The sequence below is a fragment of the Gorilla gorilla genome, chromosome 1 (assembly GCF_029281585.2).
Source record: "Gorilla gorilla gorilla isolate KB3781 chromosome 1, NHGRI_mGorGor1-v2.1_pri, whole genome shotgun sequence".
Classification (NCBI taxonomy): Eukaryota; Metazoa; Chordata; class Mammalia; order Primates; family Hominidae; genus Gorilla; species Gorilla gorilla.
In genome coordinates, this window is record NC_073224.2 from 14,542,313 (window position 1) to 14,566,223 (window position 23,911).

General features: G+C 37.2%; 1 protein-coding gene across 12 annotated transcripts in view; it reads left to right on the top strand.

Moving 5' to 3' along the window:
* Positions 1-23,911, top strand: part of RGS7 (regulator of G protein signaling 7) — a 590,397-nt gene that overhangs the window by 408,611 nt on the left and 157,875 nt on the right. For 8 of the 12 annotated variants that reach the window (XM_019032166.4, XM_063707301.1, XM_019032153.4 and 5 more), the window contains one exon: positions 21,487-21,593. The exons of the other annotated variants lie outside the window; for them this stretch is intronic. In XM_019032166.4, the coding sequence (XP_018887711.1) occupies positions 21,487-21,593 (107 nt within the window). The remainder of the gene's footprint in view (positions 1-21,486; positions 21,594-23,911) is intronic. 12 annotated transcript variants of the gene reach the window in all.

Consider the following 23,911-nt stretch of genomic DNA (forward strand, 5'->3'; position numbering starts at 1 on the left):
TTGTTTTGCCACTTTCCCACTTAAACCTGCACAAAGATTTCACCTTCTCAGAGGAACAAATGCCAATAAGGACTTTCAGGAAGGACACAGCCCTGCATCCTTCTCTGGCCTGAGGCTTTCCCAACTTGTAGTTCTGCCAGATGAACTGCACTTCATCAGGGGTGCCCAGCCACCACCTGCCTAGGGGCCTTTTTGTGCCTTCTTCTGCCTTTCAGTGCCTTCTTCCTCATTGGACTCCTACTCATTCTTCAAGTCTCCGTGAGAAGAAGGGTCACTGGGTCTGTCAAATCGTCTCTGGCTTCTTCATCCTGTGTGTTTCTTTGAGATGCTGCACAGACCTTCACTACAGGTTATGCAGTAGAGTGATTTTTTAATTGTAATTTCCTCTTAAAAAATCTTATTTTAGAATAGGTTTAGATTTACAGAAAAATCACAAAATAGTACAAAAAGTTTCTATATATCCCAACCCCCAGTTTCCCTCATTATTGGACATCTTACATTAGTACGATATACTTGTCACAACCGATGAACCAATATTGGTACTGGTTAATATTAATATTAGCTAAGTCAGTTAATATTAAAGAAGTTAACATATATTAATATTAACTGAAGTCAATACTTTCTGATTTCCTTTATTTTTCCTGTCCCAGGGTTCCATCCAAGACATCACATTAGATTTAGTTGTCATGCCTCTTGTATTAGCCAGGGTTCTCTAGAGGGACAGGACTAATAGAAAGATGTATATATGAAGGGGAGTTTATTAAGGAGAATTGACTCACACGGTCACAAGGTGAAGTCCCATGATAGGCCATCTGCAAGGTGAGGAGCAAGGAAGCCAGTAGTGGCTCAGTCGGAGTCCCAAAGCCTCAAAAGGAGGGAAGCTGACAGTGCAGCCTTCAGTGTGTGGCCGAAGACCTGAGAGCCCCTGGCAAAGCACTGGTGTAAGTCCAAGAGTCCAAAAGCTAAAGAACCTGGAGTCTGAGGTTCGAGGGCAGGAAGCATCCAGCGTGGGAGAAAGATGGAGGCCGGAAGACTCAGCAAGTCTGCTCTTCCACCTGCTTTTCCTAGCAGCACTAGCAGCCGATTGGATGGTGCCCACCCAGATTGAGGGTGGTCTGCCTCTGCCAGTCCACTGCCTCAAATGTTAATCTCCTCTGGCAACACCCTCACAGACGCACTCAGGAACAATACTTTGCATCCTTCAATCCAATCAAGTTGACACTTATCAACCATCACACCTCTTCCGGTCCTCTAGACTATGACAGTTTCTCAAACTTTTCTTGTTTTTGACGGCCTTAACCGTTTTGAGGAGTACTACTTGGTTATTTTGTAAAATGCCCCTGAATTAGGATTTGTTTAACGTTTTTTTTTCTTTCTCCTGATTAGTCTGAGGTTATGGGTTTGGGGGAGGAAAATCACAAAGGGAAAGTGCTGTTGTCATCACGTCAGAAAACCATGGATCCTTTTACCATCTCTTTTTACCTTTTTCAGAGTGTCATGCAAATGGAGTCATACACTCCATAGGCTTTTTAGAGTGGCTCCTTTCAGTTAATAATATACGTTTAAGTGTGTACACTATAACCATGACATCACTGCTGATGTAAAATATATTGTAAAGTGACTCATATTTTTCCCTTTGTCATGGTATACTTTTTGGAAAAACAGTTACTAAATGTACTAAATGTGGCCCCCACTGAAGGAGTGGAGTGTTATGCTCCACCTCATTCAGGCTAAAGTATCTACGTAAATTATTTGGAATTCTTGGCAGGGAAGATGTCTCTATTTATTTATTCAATTATTTATTTACATCAGCATGAACCCATAGTGAGTTTTTTTTTGTTTTTTTGTTTTTTGTTTTTGGTACTTTGGGATATAATCTCAAAATATAAAATTACTTAATTCATTTTTTTTTTTTCTGAAATGGTTTTATCTTTGGCCATTGGGAACTCTTGGAGTTGGCTCCTGCTTCTCTTCCACAGGAAAGGCAGATAGGGCAACCCATTGTTGCTTTTGTTCCCAGCCCTTGCTTACTCATCAGGGAGCCAAAGGTAGAGAGTGTGTGCATCAAGTGAAATGAAGACAATTGCGTTAGCTTTGTGCAAGTGTTTCCACTGTTCTGGTAAGAATGAAATACATATGTATAAAGGTTCATTTTGTAATACTGGTAATTCTAAATTTTAGTGCTATCTCTACAAACTCATCCTGGTATGTAAGGTCATGTTGCACTAGTGATTTTAGCGCTATACCTGACAACCCATCGTGGGCTACAAGTTCAGACAGATTCCCTCCTATGTTTTCTTCTAGTAGGTTTCTGATTTTGCGTTTTGCATTTAGGTCTATAATACAATTTGAGTTAATTATTGTGAAAACTAATAAGGCCTGCGTGTAGTGTCAGGTTTTCTTTTTTACATAACAATTGGTTGTGTTGTGTTAAAACAACAAATAATGATGAAAAACACTATTCTGTTTCTACTGAATTGTTTCTGCTCCTTTGTCTAAGATCAATTGACTCTGTGGGTCTATACCTGGACTCTCTATTCTGTTTTACTTATATATTTATCTGTTCTTTTACCAGTACTCACTGTCTTGATTACTACAGCCTGAAACTAAGTTTTGAAATCAGTGTGGATATTCCAAATTGGTTTTTTTTTGTTGTTGTTGTTGTTGTTTTGAGATGGAGTCTTGCTCTGCCGCCCAGGCTGGAGTGCAGTGGCATGATCTCGGCTCACTGCAAGCTCCACCTCCCAGGTTCATGCCATTCTCCTGCCTCAGACTCCCAAGTAGCTGAGACTACAGGCGCCCACCACGTCTGGCTAATTTTTTGTATTTTTAGTAGAGACAGGGTTTCACCGTGTTAGCCAGGATGGTCTAGATCTCCTGACCTTGTGATCCGCCCGCCTCGGCCTCCCAAAGCCAACTTTGTTTTTATCCTTCATTATTATGTCAGTTATTCTGGATCTTTTTCCTTTTATATGCACTCCACAATCATTTTTTCAGTATCTTTAAAATAGCTTTCTGTGATTTTGACTGGTATAGCATTGAATCTTTAGTTCAGTTTTTCAGTTGTGATGAATTGGCATCTTTAAAACATTGAGCGTTCCAGTCCATGAACATGGACTCTCTCCATTTTTAAATCTTTTATTTCTTTAATCAGTGTTATGTAGTTTTTCTCACAGATTTTGTATATATGGTAGATTTATCATTATTTCCAATTTTGCTGCTATTGTGAATGGCACTTGTTAAATTCAAGTTCCAATTGTTGATTTTTGGTAAATAAGAGAACAATTAACTTTTATTTATGGAGCTTGTATCCTATAAACTTGATATTCTACCTTTTAAATTTCAGGAGTGTTTTTGTAGATTCTTTGGGATTTTCTACGTAGACAATTATAATCATCTGCAAACAAAGGCAATTTTAACTATTTCTTCTTTTCCAATGTGTATAACATTTTTTCTTTGCCTTATTGAACTAGCTAGAGTTTCTAATACAATGTTGAAATGAAGTGTGAAAGAGGACACTCTTGCCTTATTTCTGATGTTAGAGAGAAACTGTCCAGTTTCTACCATTAGTAATGATGTTAGCTGTAGTGTTTTTGTAGATGTTTTCATCAAGTTGAGAAAGTTCTCCTCTGATCCTAGATTGCTAAGAGTTTTTTTTTCTTTTACATGGATAAGTTTTGGATTCTGTCTAATGATTTCTTGTCACAAATTGATATGATCGTATAAGTTTTCACCTTTAGCTTGTCCTATGGTGAATTACATTAATTGATTTTCAAATACTGTATCAGGCTTGCATATGTGGAATAAGTCCCTTTGGTTGTGGTGTATAATTCTTTTTATTAACTGTTAAATTCCATTTGATAATATGTTAAGGACTTTTGTTTCTATGTCAATAAGAGAAAATAGTCTGTCGTTTTTCTTTCTTGTATTTATCTGGCTTTAGTATTAAGTTAATGCTGGCTTTACAATTAGCTAGGAAGGGATACCTGTGCTTTAATTTTCTGGTAGACATTGTGGAGAAATGGAATCATCTCTTCCCTAAATGTTTGATAGAATTCACCAGTAAAATTATCTAGGCCCATTGCTTTTTTGAGGGGGAAGTTATTAATTATTGATTCAATCAATAATTTACTAGAAATAGAGCTATTCAGGCTACCCATTTCATCTTATGCAAGTTTTGATGGTTTGTGTCTTTGAAGTAATTTATTCATTTTTTATCTAAGTTATCAAATTTGTGGGCATAGTATTGCTCATAGTGTTCCTTTATTATCTTTTAATTATATGGATCCTTAATGATGACCATTCTCTAATTTCTGATGTTGGTAATTTGAGTCTTCTTTCTTTTTCACACGGTTTGCCTGGGCGGAGATTTGTCAATTTTGTTGACCTTTTACAAGAACCAGCTTTTAATTTTGTTGATTTTTCTCTGTTGTTTTCCTGTTCTTAATTTTATTGATTTCTGATGTAATTTTATTATTTCTTTTGTTCTGATTACTCTAGGTTTAAATTGCTCTTCTTTCTCTAGGTTCTAATATTGCTAGCGTATAATCTTAGGTTATTAATTTTGTATCTTTCTTGTAATAGATGCATTAATGCTTAATAATGATATGAATTCCCTTTAACCACTGCCTTTGCTGCAGTCCACCTGTTTTGATCAACTGCATTTACATATTAGTTTAGTTAAAAATAATTTTCAGTTTCTCTTTAGACATTTTCTTTGACCTATGGGTTACTAAAGATTATGTTGTTTAATTTCCAAATAGTTGGAGACTTTCCAACTACCTTTCTTTTATTGATTTCTAGTTTAATTCCTTTGCATCTGAGAATATACTTTGTATGATTTCTGTTCTTTTAGATTTAAGATCTATTTTATGACACAAGATGTGTTTGATCTTGATGAATATTTCATGTATGCTTTAGAATAATTTACTCTGCTGTTGTTGGATAGAACATTATGTAAATGTCAATTTATATCAAGTGATTGATAGTACTTTTCAGGTCAACTATATTCTGACTGCTTGATTTTCTGCTGCTTATTTGGTCTGTCAATTAATGAAAAAGTGGTGTTGAAGTTTGTAACTGTAATAATGAGTTTATTTTTCCTTTCAGTTCTCTCTAGTTTTGCCTTATGTATTTTAACATTCTGTTGTTAAGTGCTTACACGTTTAGGATTGTAATAGAAAAGTGATCTTCATAATCAATTTATTGTTGTTGAAGAATTGATCTCTTTAGATAATGCTTTCCATTATCCGTGATAACCTTGCTTCTTATGAAGTCTGCCTTGCCTAAACTTAATATTGCTTCTGTATTAGATAGTATTTCAAAAGATTTTGATTAGTGTGAACATGGTATCTCTTTTTCCCTTTTTTCCTCCCTCTTTTAACATATATGAGTCTTTATATTTAAAGTTAGTTTATTATACACATGGATAGTCAGGTCTTTTTCCTTGTAATCCACTTAGATAATCTCTGCTTTTTAGTTGGTGTATTTAGACCATTATATTTAAGGTGATTATTGATATATGTGGATTCTTCTTACATGTTTGTATGTATTTTGTTCATTGTATTGCAATGCATTTGGACAAAACATGCATTTTGTCCATTGCATTTGTTCATTTGTGTCTTTTCCCCCCTTCTTTTTCAGCCAACTCTGGTTTTAATTGAGCAGTTTAAATAATTCCATTTTGTCTCTTCTCTTAGCATATCATTTGTACTTATTTGTTAAAGTTTTTAGCAGCTGTTCTAGAGTTTACGATATACATTTTAATTAATCTAACTCCATGTTCAAATTACACTATACTGTTTCATATACCATGAAGGTACCTTGTAACAGAATATTCCCAATTCATCCCTTTCTTCCCTTACGACACTGCTGTTGTTCATTTCACTTATCCATATTTTATAATCACCTAATACTGTTACCGTTATTATTTTAAACGAATAGTTATATTTTAGATAAACTAAGAATAAGAAAAATAAGAGATTTTGTTTTACCTTTATTTCTTCCCTGAAATAAAGGGAAGAAATACCTTTATTTATGTATATAGAAGTTTGTGGTCTATATTATTATTTTTTTCTCTGTGAAGAACTTCTTTGTAACCTTTCTGGCAAGGCAAGCCCACTAGTAATGTATTCTTTCAGTTGTTTGTCTGAGAAAATATTTATTTCTCCTCTACTTTTGAAGGGTAATTTCACTTGATGTAAAACTCTAGGTTAGTGGGTTTTCTTCCTTCAACACTTTACATATTTCACTGTATTCTCTTTTTTGCCCACATAGTTTCTGATGAGAAGCGCACTGTCATTCATATTTTTGTTTCTCTATAGGTAAGGATATTTTTCTCGCTTTTTTCAAGATTATTTTCTTTGATTTTCTGCAGTTAGAATAAGATATGTGTAGATTTAGTTTTTTTGTTATTTACTTTTCTTTCTCTCTGAGTGTAGTGTGGCATTAGTTATTAATTTTGGAGAGTCTTCAGCCATTATCATTTCAATATTTCTTCTGCTGCACTGTCTTTGCTGTCCTCCTGGTATTCCAATTATGTTATGCTACACTTTTAGATATTGTCCCACAGTTTTTGGATGCTTTTGTTATTGTTGTTCTTTTTGTTTTCCTTATTATTTTTTTCTTCGAATTTCAGTTTTTGAGGTTTCTGTTGGCTAATCTTCAAGCTCACTGATTCTTTCCTTAGAGTTGTGTAGCCTGCTAATGAGCCCAGCAAGATATTCTTTATTTCTTTTTTAGTATTATTTCTAACATTTCATTTTGATTCTTTCTTCGAATATCTTTCTCAGAATCTTTCTGCTTACATTATTCATCTACTCTTCCATGTTTTGCACTTTTTCTATTAGAGTCCCTAACATATTAATTACAGTTTAAACTTCCTGTCTGATTATTCCAATTTCTGTGTCATATTCGAATTTGGTTCTCATTGTTGTTTTGCCTCTTCACACTGTGTTTTTGTTACTTTTTTGCCTGCCTTGTAATTTTACATTCAAAGCTGAACATGGCTGGGTAGGGTGGCTCATGCCTGTAATCCCAGCACTTTGGTAGGCCAAGGCAGGCAGATAGCTTAAGTCCAGGAGTTCAAGACCAGACTGGACAATGTGGTGAGACCCCATCTCTACAAATAAAAAAAATTAGCCCGGTGTGGTTGCACGTGCCTGTGGTCTCAGCTACTCAGAAGGCTGAGTTGGGAGGATTGCTTGAGCCTGGGAGGTCGAGGCTGCAATGAGCCATGATCACACTACTACACTCCAGCTGGACAACAAAGTGAAACTCCCATCTCAAAAAAAAAAAAAAAAAAAAAAAAAAGAGAGAGAGAGAAAGGAAAGAAAGCTGCACATCTTGTATTAGGTAATGGGAACTCAGGCCTCTAGTGTGCTAATTTATGGTTTAGTACTTGGACCGTGCTTAATGTTTGCTGTGGTTATAAATGACAGAAGCTTCAAATTCCTCTAGTGCTTTTATTTTTATTCTTCTGTGACTTTGAGCTCCTCTAAGTATTTCACCTCAGAGAATGTTTGTGTCTTAACAGCTCTTTCAGCTGTAATCTGTTATTATACCATAGCCTATAGGTATGGTGGATAGTTGTTAGGGAATGAGAGAATTATATAATATTTCAATGAAATCTCAGCATTTCAGAGTCTGTCCCTTGGAGCTGTGACCTTTGCAAGTGTTCTCCAGAAGTATAGATCCCCTGTCTCCCACCACTATCTTCCTTTCCCAGCTGTAGCTTTCCCAAACTATTTTGTAGAAGCTCTGCCCCTGTTAATGTTGTTTGCTTTTATTCTTCCCTTCGATGAGAGACAAAATCTAGAGGGGACTTTAGTTGGAGAAATGCCCTTTCCCGGGTGAGAATAATGTCTGACAATGTCTTTCCTTTGGGGTGGAGGCCTTTGTTATAGAGAGGGCTCTGGGCATTTTTCGCAATGATTACTTTTCCCTCTTCTGCCAGAGCCATGAGGGATCTTTCTTGGATCTTCACCATGAGAATCTGGTGGGATTTCTGGAAGTGTGGCTCATGAAGGCATGTGCCCCATTCCCCACCAACACTATGAGCCCCTCGAGTTCCTCATTGTCAAGCTAGTTCACACTGAGTCTCAAGTTCTTCGTCAGAAGAGCCATTTTCATGTTTCTGTCAGTTTATGGATCCAAAAGCTTCTGCTCCCACTAAGTAGATCTTGGTCATGTCTCTGGATGAGCCTGTCTATGCAGATTTTGGAATGGAGGTTTGTCCTACAACTTTACTTCTCTGAATGGTCCAGGAAAAATAGTTGATTTTCAGCTTGTTTGGTTTTCTTTTGTCGAAAGGATGAAAGTGACAGCTTCTAAGCTCTTTAAATGTCTCAGTTAAAACCAGAAGTCATCGTTGGCTTTTTTTTTTTTTTTGAATCAGGGTCCTGTTCTGTCACCCAGTCTGGAGTGCAGTGGCCCTATCTTGGCTCACTGCAACCTCTGTCTCCTGGGTTCAAGCCATTCTCCTGCCCCAGCCTCCCGAGCAGCTGGTACTACAGGCATGCACCACCATGCCCTGCTAATTTTTGTATTTTTAGTACAGATGGGGTTTCACCATGTTGGCGAGGCTCATCTCAAACTCCTGACCTCGGGTGATCCGCCCACCTCGGCCTCCCAAAATGCTGGGATTACAGGCGTGAGCCACCACACCTGGCCCATCGTTGGCTTTTTAAAGCACAGTATAATCCACGTCATTGTGAGTCTCTTGAGGGTAGAGAGAGGGAGAGTGTCATCTTCACTTTTATATCTGTGGCTTGTAGTTAAGCACCTAAAACCAAGCAGACAGTGAATAATTATCTGTTAGATGGACAGCAGATGGGTTAATGGATGGTGGATGAATGGATAGCAGATGGGTGGATGGACGACAGGTGAATGGCAGAAGAAATGAAGTCTAATAGGGTAAATTAATAAAACCTGGTATGAGTAAATAATGGAGCAAAGAATTTGAAAAATAAAAAGGGAATGCATTTTTATTAATTAATTACATAAGATAAGCCTAGGAAACAAATCAAAATTGAAAGGCGAGAAAATAAGAAAAGAGAGCATTTTTAGGAGAATTGGGGAGAAATTGAAGGACCTCCCTCTTGACCAACAGTCTAAAATCCTTCCATTCCTAGTCTAACCTACCCTTTTGTGAAACCTTCCCTGTCAACTTGAAATGTCTTTTCTTTCACTCATACTGTGTATTAAAAGACTGTGCATTTTAGCTAAAATTCAATATAACTCCAGTTAAGTCAAATTAAAGCAAAATGCCATTTCTTCCCAGCAAATGAAGAATGAGAAAATAAATAATAATTCCAAGTGGTTAACTACTTTACAGGGATACCAACACATTTATACCCTTTTGGTGAGAATTTAAATTATATATATATAATATATATGTATGTTATACTATATATGTATTATTGCTAATAATGCCATCTCCAGATGCCATCTGGAGATGGAACAATATTACGTTTAAAAAACATAGACATACATAGGCTGGGCATGGTGGCTAATGCCTGTAATCCCAGCACTTTGGGAGACTGAGGCAGGCGGATCACCTGAGGTCAGGAGTTTGAGACCAGCCTGGCCAACATGGTGAAACCCAGTCTCTACTAAAATTACAAAAATTAGCCAGGCTTAGTGGCATGTGCCTGTAATCCTAGCTACTCAGGAGGCTGAGGCCAGAGAATCACTTGAACCAGGGAGGGGTGGTTGCAATGAGCCCAGATCACGCCAATGCACTCCAGCCTGGGCGACACAGACTCCGTCTCAAAAAATAAATAAATAAATAAAATAGCAACACTTAAAAAATATGTGCATCTTTTGGCTCCCCTATTTTATTTCTAAGAATTTGTGCTATGAAATAATGTAAGATCCTTTTATCCATTTCCGCTCTCATATTTTTTAGTTGGTTGCAATATCTCAGAAATTAAGTCACGGTCAGCAGATCAAGCAAACAAACCACTAAAACCAACCAGGCAAACAGACAAAAATGTCCATACTTACCTAGAGCTTAAAATGTTCACTAGACAAGACAATAATCAATAAAAAAATAGGTAAATATGTTATATGGTAAGTGGTGATGAGTACTAAATAAAAATGGTTTTTATGAAAGCCAACTAAAAGATACATGGTCTTCTATACCAGTGTAGTCAGGGCTGGCGTCTCTGATGTAGTGGCTTTGGCTAGAATCCAACTGAAGGAAGGAGGTGGGGTGTTCTGCTCTCTGGAGGAAGGGTTCTGAGCATTCCAGGCAGAGAGCCTAGCAAAGCCCAAGGCCTGCGCATGCTTGGTATGTTTGAGGAGCAACAAGGAGGTCTGTGAACTAGAGGAGGATGTGTAAAGATGGGCAAGGAAATAGGAAAGGAAGACAGAGAAGTAACTGGGGTGGCCAGGTCATATAAGATCTTGTAAAGCCTATGACAAGGAATTTTATTTCAATCCTGAGAAATAGGGGAAATTGTTGAGAGCTTGCGTAGGAGCGACTTGATCTAATATATGTTTTAAGATAATCATCATAGCAAAGGGCAAAGTGTGAATGAAATTAGTTTGAATGTTGTTGCAGTGACTCAGCCACAGGATGATATGAGGTTGGACTGGGGTGGTGGAGGTGGTGCATGTGGGTGGCTGATAAGAGGGCAGATTCTAAGAACATACAGCAAAACAGGATCATCAGAATGTGCTTCTGGACTGGAGTCAGTGAATGGAAGAAAGACATCAGACGATCCAAGCTTTTTGGTCCAAGCAGTGGAATGAAAGTCACTGATATTAACTCAGGTGAGAAGAACTGCGAGAAGAGTGGGTTTCAGATGAAAGCCAACAATTCAATTTTGACATGATGAATTTGAGATGTTTATTCAATATTCACGTGGAGATGTCACAAAGGCTGTTCAGAATACCATACAGGAATTTAGGATAGAAACCAGTCTGAAGATACGTGTTCTAAGAATGATGATCACATTTATAGGAAAGCTTATTACATAATGAAAATGATAAAAATTTGAATTTTGAAGACTAAAGAACTGCTAAGATGCAGCGGGGCCAGGGCAGTCTGGCTCAAAGGCCAGGCTCATAACCATTGCCCCATATAATGCAGTGCTCTTCCCACCAGGGGGCATGTGTGTGTTGTCCACCAAGATTACTGATCCACTGAGGCTCCAGACATTTCTTCTTGTTAATATCACCTACAGCATCTAGAATTTCTTTTCTTATTTATAAATGGCACCTTATAGTTGTATATATTTATAAGGTATGATGTGATGTTTCAATGCATGTATATATAATATAGTGAACAAATCAGGGCAATTACCGTATCCATCACTTTAAACATTTATCATGTCTTTGTGGTAACGGCATTCAAAATCTCCTCTTCTAGCTATCCTGAAATATACACTACATTGTTATTTGCTATAGTCACCCTACTGTGTAATAGAGCACCAAAAGTTATTCTTCCCGCCTAAGTGTAATTTTGTACCCATTGACCAGCCTGCCCCAGTCCCCCACCTCCCCTAGAATTTATTTGAATTCTGGAAATAAAGCTGTCTCACTATGTACTTTATTAAAATAACCTTATGAAACCATATTTTCTTAGAGGCTAATTGATTTTAATTCTTTTTTAATTTTTGTTTTTTAAAGAGGGGGTCTTACTCTGTCACCCAGTGCAGTGGCATGATCATGGCTAACGGCAACCTCAAATTCCTGGGCTCAAGCAATTCTCCCACCTCAGCCTCCCAAGTACCTGGGACCACAGTCGTGCACCACCATGCCCTGCTAATTTTTTAAGAAACTATGATGGCCAGACTGGTCTCGAACTCCTAGTCTCAAGCAATCCTCTCAGTTTGGCCTCCCAAAATGCTGGTATTACAGGTGTGAGCCACCATGCCCAGCCTGATTTTAATTCTTTAAAAACATCTGATGTTTAAATTCTGGCTAATTACACAAAATAGTGAAATTAGCAAGCAGAATGGTGAAGAAAAGAGGGGGGGATTTTTGAGGGGAGTTGTTAATACTTTTAATAACTCATCTGAATTTACTCATTATGGATTCTGAACCTGCCTCATTGTTATTGTTAGGCAGTAGTTATAATTTTAATTGTGGTATTTAAAATTACAATCAAATTGTTTATGAAAGACTGTGCTGGTTTTAAAACAGCAAACAGAAAAAATGTTTTAATACATCTTATTTAACAAATTTACCCATATCTAGTTTCCAACCTAATTTTGAGAAAGATGATCTCTATCCAGTAGGTTCATGGAAAGCTTGTGTATTAGATTTTAGGTATTCTAAAATCTAAAATTCTTATTTTCAGATTATTTTAGTTACTAAAACTCATACACCAACATATACACACAGAGATTTTAAAAATAAAAATGGATAAATACATGTGCTTATATAAACTAGGATTTTTAAAATGATACTTTGCTGTAAAGATTATTCAAAAGTTGCAAACATCAGTCCTGACGTCCTACATGCTTTTCTCAATTCAAGCATTTGTTTCTGCAAAATACAGATAAAAGTGCATTCCACTGATTTTGTTTTGAAATTTCATAAAAACTGTGACTTTTTCAGTGACCAAGGCTGTGGCTTTGAAATTAGACTTATCATTCATTATGGTTCAAATATTAAGGAATAGTGATTTTTAAAAGAGATAGCATTAACAGGTATTATGAGAAGACTATATTGCTTATTCCTTAGGAGTGATATTTGATTTTCAAACAAAATGCATTCAGGATATTTTGGCACATGGGATGTGTTACTGGCTAATACCAAGACGTGTGCGTTTTTACAACTAGTTTTTGAAAATGTGTAAATAGAACACACGCATAAAACCAGTTCCTATTTGGAATAAGCATTCATTTGCTCTGTGTACAAAAACTCTATACTATAGCAGCCCTTGAGAATCATCAGGATTGAGTTATGAGCAACTGAAATTAAAATCAGCTTTTATATTTCATATTGGGCTATTTTTCTCTTTCGTGTTAGAGTATTGGGACATGGGCAATGGCAAGAATGTCTGAGAAATAAAGAAAAATCCATTTCCCTTTGACACAAGGAGGCAAAAATAAGGATGGCGGCTGCTCTGCCACAACTTCTAGCTAGTGTTTTGACTGCACATCTTGTCATGGACTCAGAACTAAAAAGTCTTTAGTGATCCCCGCTGCATTTACAGATGCCAGCTCTAAGAAAGGAAGTGACTTGGCTGGATGCGGTGGCACACGCCTGTAATCCCAACACTTCGGAAGGCCGACGCAGGCAGATCACGAGGTCAAGAGACAGAGACCATCCTGCCCAACATGGTGAAACCCTGTCTCTACTAAAATACAAAAATTAGCCGGGCGTGGTGGCGCATGCCTGTAGTCCCAGCTACTTGAGAGGCTGAGGCAGGAGAATCGCTTGAACCTGGAAGGCGGAGGTTGCAGTGAGCGAAGATCGCGTCACTGCACTCCAGACTGGTGACAAAGTGAGACTCCATCTCAAAACAAAAGAAAGGAAGTGACTTACTCCTGACATGCAGTTACAGGCACTAGGATTAGAATTTAAGCCCCATGACTTGCAGTTGAGCCTTTTTTTTCCCATGATTTCCACATGTGCTTTTTTGGCAGTGTGTGCTCTCTCTGATTTGAAGAAATACATGCTGTAGAAACTCCTCTGCCTATTAAAAAGTTAATTCAGTGCCCTACTTTCTTCCAGCTCATTCAGCCAGATTAACTAATGGAAATTTTGCAGAATGTATACTGAATTTTAGATGGAATGTTGTTTTCCACGGTAATTTATTACTGCCCTGGCCCTTGCCATTGTGATGGTTTCCTCACACTGTACTTAGATGAAGTAAGCATGATTTTTATCTCATCTGAATACCATTCTATGCACCTAACCCATATATATATATATATATATATATATATATACACACACACACACACATATAATATAACAGAATCTTGTTAAAGGATTGGCTGATGGAACTACCTATCTAAATCTGGGGAATGAACATGCTAATATCATATAGGCTGTATAATGTAGATCTGAAACCAGTTATTCACACCAGTATTACATGGATCATTTTTTCAAATTTCAGCATGATTTTTCATCTATGCAGAATGCCTAAGATGTCATAACTGCCATTAGGCATCTAGACTGGTCTACTCTGTGTGTGTAAAAAAGATCGTTGACTTATGATTATCTGTTACTCTCACTGCCAATTGCTTTATTATTTTAATGTCGATTTTCTTTTTTTAGTCCTAGGCAAATATTATGCTTCCCTAAGAATTCATCTCCTATTCTGATTGCTGTCCCCGTGCTCTCTCTGTCCCTGTTATTCTTCTACTGTCAGGTTCAGGGTGTCCTTACATCAGTCCTCTAAAGCAGGCAGGTCTCTCATTGGCATCTGGTATTCACAGTATGGTTTTGTAAACCTAGCGTGCGGAGCATGCCGCCTTTGGAAATCTGTGGCTATCCCTGTGATATGTAATAAGTTTGTCCCTAATTTCTTTTTGGGATTTTGTTAGTGTTCTTTGCTGTAGGGAAAAACATAGGCATATTTCAGCACACAAAAGACTCTGGTTTGATCACCTGGGGCATTTAAAATAGAGTTGAATTGGAAGTGTTTAACACGACTGGGAAGCCCAGAGCAACACTAGCTACTCATGTTTCCCATCGCCCCTTAAACTAGATTAAGTGCTCCTGAATGTGACACTTCATAAGTATGAACTGATAATAACTGTCATCTCAGGAGCATGTCTGTGTGGCAGACTGTGTTTTAAGTGCATTGCGCATATTATCTTAATGGATCCTTGCCGCTAATCTTTGGCATTAGTATTTTGTCAACTTCTTCTTACAGATGATTACAGATGAGGGCACCAAGGCCCAGAGAATCCAAGTCTCTTGCTCAGGTCACACAGCCAGCAAATGAGGGACCCGGGATGTGAACCTAGGCAGGGGACTGGCATAGCCTTTGTACTCTGCTCCTTTTTTGGAAATAGCGTTTACTTATATTAATTTCTTATTGCATTCCTCAATGTTGATATAAATTATGATTCTGTTTTTATTTCTCCCAAATAGAATCTCTTTTAGCTTATCTATTCTGTGTCACCTAATTATTCACTTCTCTATCCCGAATTATGATTGCTGTTGAGAAAGCGGCACTTGATTTTTCTTACATGCAAATGATGTTTTTTTTAAAAAGATGAAAGCCGAGGTACTTCTTTTACTAACTCCTACTGTTGAGAAAATAAACTTACTTCAGAAATTTCTAAATATGGTAATAGTCCATTTTTACTTGGTTTTGTCGGAGAATAAAATGTTCCGCGTATGAGATTTTTCTACATGACCAATCTTACCTTTCCAAATGCCAGTTCTAAAAAATAAAGCATAATATTTTGAAGGATTTCTAAAATGACCACTTCCATGTCTTCTTAAACAGAAAATAACAAGTCCAACATATCTTCTTTTTATGGCTCAGAATTGTCCTGATGAATACCTGTTATTTTATCATTAAGTAACTTACCTTTGTCTTCATTTTAGCATCTCTGTTTCCTTAATATAATCAGCTGCCATCTTTTTTCTTTTTAGATTTTCTTTTAAAATATTTCTCCCCACACACTAATCATACTTATACTGTGTTAGAAATGAAAAGAATGTTAATACATGCACATAAATAAGAGTAAATAACATGATAGTGATAAAAATACAGGATTCAGTGAAGTTTTTAAATTATTTTCTTGACTCAGAGGCATTTTATTAATCATTGCAAAATTATGAGCTGTATTTAAAAGAAGAGGAGGCTGCAAGAAGTTGAGCCTCTGGGTAAGAAAAATATTACTGAGTTTTAAAATTACATTGTAAATATAGAGTACTTTACACTCAAGTACTCAAGCCTCTTTTATAAGCACCGTGAGCTAACCGATTGCACCCCTGGAGTTCCACAAGCCTCTTTTATACTGTGGTTTTCATCCTGTTAACTTTTTGAAGTCGTGGTGGTCAAAAGCAAATTATGCTGTGGAGAATTCTCTTTGCTATCAGAGGATGTTGATAATACCATTCCTTTAGAGTTTGGAGTGAAATCATCCTATGTTGGTATCACGCTTAACAAAGCTGTTCTAGGCTGTTCACCTAATCAGAGGTGTTTGGAGATTGATTTTTGTTTCTCAGCTTGCTCATGGCTTGAATATCCAAACAAAAAAATAAACTGGAATTTTTTAGTAGGTTTGTTGTTGAACTTTAGCTGTGTGGGTGAAGAGAATAACACATGTACGAGAAGATTAATTAGCGATTATTTTGCCGTGAAGCGTGATGCTGCTGGGCCATCTGGTGTGCCGTTATTGGGAGAGTGATCTTGATAGATTACTCAGTAAACTCTTTCAACACTTTGTTCCAAGATTGTCAGCGGTCTTATGGATTCTTATTAGATTAAGATGGTGCTAAGATTTCGGAGCAGTGGGACCACAGGGAACTGTGGCACCATGTTTGTCCCTAACAATAAACAAGTCTGTCTTGAGAATACTGCCCCAAGTCCACTCTTACTGGCATTTATCTTGTTAATATCACTATTATCTTTTCTCACAACAAAATAGCTACAATAGCCCCACCTCAACAGCTTATAACACACAATAATTAGCCTGGTGTTTTTCTATGCAGTGTTAGGTTTTTAATATTCTTGGTGTGTCATTTACTCATAAATGTCCTTGTTCATTGATTTAGCAAATATTGATTCACTTGCTACTTTTGCCATGGATATGCTGAGTGCTAAACTTGTCATCCTAAATGAAGCAAAAAAATTCACCCCAACTTTCTGATTTTTCATCTAGGCATTTATCCTGCTCTGGAGCTATATTTTCTGGAGATCCTGTAATGAACACAAAATATCTATTATTATTTCAGTACCTCTAGATTACTATTTGACCAAAAATCTTAAAACCATTTGTAAGCATTGTTAGAAGATCAGTCCTCTTAACTATGAAGTCAAAAGGTTTGATTTCACCTTGACATATGAAATGTGTGTGACTCACATAGAAATTAAATCTAGGTCTTACCTGTATCACCACCAGTATATTTCTACTAAATTCATGACATGATGCAAAAGTATCAAAACAAATTTTCCTTAATTGTAAAATTATGGAACATAAGTATCACTCAGAAGAGAAGTAAAATGAGAATGCATATCATCAAATCAAATGAAAATATTGTACCTCAAAAAAGGAAGGAGAATTTTACTAATTCACTCATTCTCATTTGCAAGCATTTATTAATGACTAATTATGGTAGTATTACATGAAGAAGAACCTGCCAACATACGCTTTGCACTCTATAAGTATATAACTTGTAAATTAGTAGTTAATGAGATGCAGGAGCCAAGAATAGTCTTATGATCACTCACTTCTGTTTTTCTTTTTTGTAGCATCTCTATATTTACTTTCACTCTATTTTTCTAATCCTCATCAACACTTTAACACCCAATTGCTTTTTGTTGTTCCTTGGCTTGGTTTTAGTCACACTCTTTCCTATGCTTAGAACTCAGAAGCTCCTCTTACTGTCTATCTTCCTGGGCATCTCAGTTTTCCCTTCTTGTATCTATACTCCGCAGATTTCCTTATGTGCCGTAACTTAATTTTTCTTCCGGGAAAGTGTGCTAACACTATCTTCCCAGGCCACAGACTGCTGGGACTAAAATAATAAAGATGGCTATACGAAGACAGATGGGCCACCTGCAAAGGATGTTACATGTTGCCCCACCCTATATTCCCTAACAGGTGTAAGGAAGTCAGAGATCATCTGCAACCCCCCTAAGCTCTTCTGTGGATCTGGAGACCAGGTGGATACCAGGCAGATTAATAGAGAAAATCATACACATTTTATTAGTTTTACATGTACATGGGGATCTTCACAAGAGTGTGAAGTCTGAAGAAATGGCCGAAGCAAGACACTTCTATACTTTTTAGACAAACAATAATAAATTTAAAAAAAAAATGACAGAACAAAGAAAATCTGGCTGAAGGCAGTAAATTTTCTAGCAGAATCACTAGGGAATATATTGGGGGCATAAAACTAGTGGAAAGTAGGGGTTACTTGATTAAGTTTATTTCTTAATTTAATTTAATTTAATTTTTTGAGATAGAGTGTTGTTCTGTCGCCCAGGCTGGAGTGCAGTGGTGTGATCTCTGCTAACTACAACCTCCACCTCCCGAATTCAGGTGGTTCTCATGCCTCAGCCTCCCAAGTAGCTGGGATTACAGATGCCTGCCACCATGCCCAGCTAATTTTTTTATTTTTTATTTTTTTTAGTAGAGACGAGCTTCGCCAGGTTGGCCATGGTGGTCTTGAACTCCTGGCCTCAATTGATCCATCCGTCTTGGCCTCCCGAAGTGCTGGGATTACAGGCATGAGCCACCGCATCCAGCCCTTTATTCAGGTTCATTGCAGCCCCCAACTCCCAGTCTCTGGTGATAAGAGCTATTTTCTTGCCCTGGCAAAAGCAAGATACCCCTCCCAGAGGAATCTTTATGGCTTGCTGCATATAGGAAGAGATAGGCCAGCTAGCCCTTTCTGAAACTACAATTCATCCAGTGTTTTCAACTTGAAACAATCTGGGGTATTTTGGGATGGCATATTCTTCACTCGTCCACAGGGGTACTTAGGGATTCAGAATTTAACCAGGACTATACCCACCTGCTCATTTGTTATGGGCCAACTATCTTTCTAGATCCTCTTACCATTTTAATTTTACAGACAGTCAAAAAAAAAAGAATAAGATGATGTTGATGAACGTGGCTGCTTAGGACTGTCAGGATTCCTCACTCAGCCTAGCTTTTTAAAACTTTTGTTAGATATTTATAGGGTACAGAGTAATATTTCAATACATGAAATGTGCAATGATCAAATCAGAATAATTAACATATCTATCACTTCAAACTTTTATGTTTTTTTGTGTTGGAAATATTCACTCAACCTAGCAGAAGGCAAATGTATGGAAGTAGATTTTCTGAAAGTGGTTTGTAGAAAAGTAAAAATTATTTTGTGTGTAAATAATGAAGCACAGTAGCTACCATATACATAGTACCTACTAGGCTGGAAGCATGATTCCAATTTCATTACAAGTGTGCTTATGTCATTCTCACGTCAATCCTGCCAGGTAGGTTTATGACCTTTATTAATAGATGGGGGAGGCACAGAGAATGAAAGTAACAGAAGACAGTGGGTGTCTCCAAAGTTCTTGTTCTTTCCACAATGACACCCTGGCACTAAAGTTTTAACAAGGATAGGTAGGCATGTTGCTATGAGCAATGCATGCTTTGAGAAGACCTTGACTTTGAACTGAAAGGATGTTGAAATGATGGAAATACACACACACACACACACACACACACACACACACACGCACAAAATTGATGAAAAAAAAATGCTCCTCTGTACAAAAAACAACATTCTATACAGAGAGACTTGATTGCGAGTTTGGAGATGATGGCTGGAGCATTTAGTAACAGTCTTCCAAAGCCAGGGCAAAGAATGAAGAATAATTGGCAGTTGTTCTTTATTATCGGCAAGAACAATGCAGGGAGAGATCAGAGGTAGAAGTTATCAATTGAAATGTTTGCAAAATGCTAGATAACAATTTCAAGGGGCATCATAGTACCCCAAAACAGATAAAAATTTAACAACAAATTGTTTATTTATGTAGGTGTAAGGGGTAAAAGGATGGGATTCTTATGCTTTGCTGTACCATAGCTAGCTACTTAGTTACTCAGTTCTTAACTGAGGTGTAAAAGCTCCCCATGGTTGATGGCTGGAGATATAGATAGATCCATATTGTCCTAGAACTGCTGTAAGAATCCTAGCTTCTTGACTAAGAAACAGAAATAAATTTATAAATGAATTATACATAAAGATACATAAACAGATAAATAAATCTAACTTTTCTGGTATTTTCTACATACAGTAGGCCCTCTCTATTTATGACTTCCACATCTGTGGATTCAACCACCCATGATCAAAAATCCACAGATGTGGGAGGGCAAAGTGGGGAACTTGAGCATCCTTGATGTTTGGTATCTGTGCAGGTCCTCAAACCAATCCCCTGAGGATACCAAGGGACAACTGTACATATATTTTTTTTGTTGGGGTAGAAAACTATTTTGCATAATTTCATATTTTCTAGCCTTTAAGTTAGAAAACTTTATGTCATCTCTGCACAAACGCAGTAATAACTATTGACCAAATTTTACTAACCCTTTTGTTGGAAGAAATTGTTGGCGGCTATAGACAGTATGAGTATTACAGCCTTAGTTTCAGACTATATGTTTACATTGTCCAATAAATCTCTTCCTACTCCATATTTAGAACACTGTATAGAATAGTAAAAGCTAGAACAATCTTTACAATCACCAGTCTGTAGATTCAATAGTGCAGCATATATGGTCCTTGATGCCTTAACATTCCCTCATAGCATCACAAAATAGTGGTCCATATCATTAGAAACATTACTGATGGTACTAGATTGCTATGATATTGAGAATGAGGTGATGCAAGTGAAAACTTTTAAAAGTTTAAAGTGCTATAAATGCCAAATGCAACTGCCTGTGAGAGAACATTATCACATGGGCCAACACACATCTATAAAATGAGGGAGACATACTCTACAGATTCAGAAGAGCCTTCCCATTTTAACGTTTCTTAACTTTATCTTCTCATGGACTTGTTGTCATCGGATGAGGTTGGTCATGGCAGTTGCTACCAGGAACTAGAACCATCTTAGTGTCTTGTGAGAAAGAGCTGAAAAAAGAAGAAAAAGCACAAAGCCAGGTTTTCAGAATGCCAAGAATGTACTCTAAAGTGTTAGAAACAAGAGCTCGGAGTCGCAAGGAAAACGAGCACTCAAACAAAGGATTTCTCAGCAAGGCAAATTTACTTCTGCAGAAGGGTGCCACTCGCACTTCTGGCCACTGCGAGAGCACACCGAACAAAGGAGGGAAGGGGTTTTTATCCCTAACGCTATTAGTCCCTGCTTCTGTGTCCTGTCCCCATTGGCTGGAGTCGTACCACACAATCTAAACTGACCCGATTGGCTACTGTTTAAAATTGAATATGGCTAATTAGGTGGGAAGGGAGAGGCTGTCCGTTTCGGTACAAGGCATGTTTGGGCATGTCAGCGCACAGCAAAGGCAGGAAGTGTAGTTTTGGCTGGAAGACCTGTTTCAGTGGGAGGGGCAGTTTACAGAATGGGTAGCCAGGAGTAAAGGAGGACTGTTTCCAAATAAGGAAGAGATGTGAGTTACAGACTGGGACTGGTAGGAGAAGTTGTTTACAGAGCAGGTAGCTTAGGAGAAGGGACAAGGAAGTTTATCTCGAGAACAAAGAACAAGGAACTCAGAAATTAAATCTTTCAAGAGGAACTTACTGTATCTGACAAAAGGAACCACACAAAAACGTTACATTCCTATAAAAGAATACATTTAAAAGGCTTTTTTATGTTCTTTGTTTGTTTTCATAAAACAGTGGAGGCGCTCCATTTGGGAACATTAATGGCTGCCCATGGCTACTTCTTTCCAATCTCAGATCATGTCCTCACACTCAAGGATGATGGCACCTTTTACCGGTTTCAAGTAAGTTTATTAGAAATGTTCTTTAACAGTAAACTAGAAGCCCGCTTTTCGTTTGTTAGTTAGGTTTCTTTTGAACAGAACTTTTAAAAACTATGACTTATTTTTCTTTGACTTAGGCTAGTTAGAAACTAATTAACATTAAACTAAAGACATAAAAAGCAATAAACACAGAGAAAGATAAAGTATGCTTAGTCAAGATGATGTGTGAAAGCTAAATTGTGTGATGACTGAAGTTCTATTTTATATGAAAAGCTTAAGGGAAATTCATAAAGTGACTTAATGGCATTCGGAAGGACCGGAGAGTCTTCCTCTGTCTGACCCTTGCCTGTGATCCAGACCATCTTCAGCCCAAGTAAATTTTAACGGGAATGCTTGAAACTCCAGATAGGATTCAGCTAATTAATAAACTCTCAGCATCCTAGGCTCTTCTACAAATCTGTAAAGACTGACATGATGATATATTGTGTGTGTGCACTCAACTGCAACAGGACACCTCAGATAACTTGCAAACTGATAAGAGTCATTCTAGGTCATTTGCAAATGACACAGATGCTATTATTCTTTCTGGCAATGATTGTGGACTCTAATTTCAGTCATTGTAAGTATATTTGACACTTGAGTTCACATTGATTTACCTAAAGTATATTCTACATTTCAGTAGACATTATGGCTCATTAATAACTGACTAGCAGATTCTAGCCTGTAAAATTAAGGCACATAAAATGCTGGATGTCAAACTCTAATCCATTTCCAAGAGGTATTTGCTGGAGGGTTCTCCCCACAGTCCAACTTTCAGACTTTGGAGCCTTCTTCTCACTTGTTCTAAGTATTATTAAATGCTCTATGTCTACATAAATGACTGAATAGTAATCAGAGTGCCTAAAATTTGTTTGGGAAAACTGAGAACAAAGAGGAAATATGCTTTAAAAATCACTTTAATCATTTGCTTTAAAAAATCATTTTAAAGATTATTGTCCTCCTAGAACAGTCTCACTGCCCCTTCCTTGGACTCATTTCTTCCAAGGCAAATAATCGTAGGACAGTTTTGGACTTAAGAGCTAGGAGGAAATAAAGCTGTATTCTGAAACTGTGATACTGACCTAAGTATTCAAGCACTTAGTTAAATTACGTAACTTAAAAAAGCTTTACATTAATGGAGCTTTATTCTTTATACAGCAAAACTTACACTAATGGTAGCTTAAAATAGCATATTATTAAAGTAACTTCTGGCCCCAAGATTAAATTTTTAATAACTAGGAATTATTGGTGATCAGCAAATAAATTGTTTTTATGTGACTAATGCTTCCTGATTTTTTTAAAGAAATCTCTATTCCCAGAAAATGTAGTAGACAGACAAGGTTTACATGTCTTAGTCATGCTCATGGGTCTAAAAGGGCACCTGAGGCCGGGCACAGTGGCTCATGCCTGTAATCCCAGCACTTTGGGAGGCCAGGGCGGGCTATCACTTGAGGTTAGGAGTTCGAGACCAGCCTGGCCAACATGGTGAAACCTCATCTCTACTAAAAAAAAAAACAAACAAAAAAAATTAGCTGGGTGTGGTGGCATGTGCCTGTAATTCCAGCTACTTGGTAGGCTGAGGCAGGAGAATAGCTTGAACCTGGGAGATGGAGGTTGCAGTGAGCCGAGATTGTGCCACTGCACTCCAGCCTGGGCAACAGAGCGAGACTCAGTCTCAAAAAAAAAAAAAAAAAAAGCCATGTGAAGGAAGGGATCACCATACATACAGGAGAAAAGGAGAGAATTTTTAAAAGAGCTTTAGAACAAAGCAAGGGAATGGGTACAAATGACATATGAATTATGTAACTACTAGGGATAGACAGAGAGTTGTCAAGTTCAGTGTGCTGAGATAGATAGGCAGATATAAAATAAACATTATCTATACATATACACATTAAAATTACATTAGTGCTAAATAGTAAATGTTACATATTTTAATGATGCATCCATATTTGAAATAGTATCTAAATATAACAAACACATTTGTAAATCTAATAATATTAGAGTTCTGAAACCAAGATTTTAAAAAACACCAGAAAACTCAGAGGTAACTGAATTTCTACTATAATGTCTACCAAGTCATTAACCAGTCCATATTTGAAGAGTTCTAATAATAGAAAACAAATTATTATTCAAGGTCTTCACTTCTATTTTTACGTTGGTTCCAAGCAGCGAAAGTTCTTTATTACACCGAAGTGAAATTCAACTCCTTGGAAGGATATTTTAAAATCATAAATTAAAGTGGAAAAGTTGGGATGCCGTGTTTACAAATCCTCCAGTGAATGATTGGGAGTCTAACC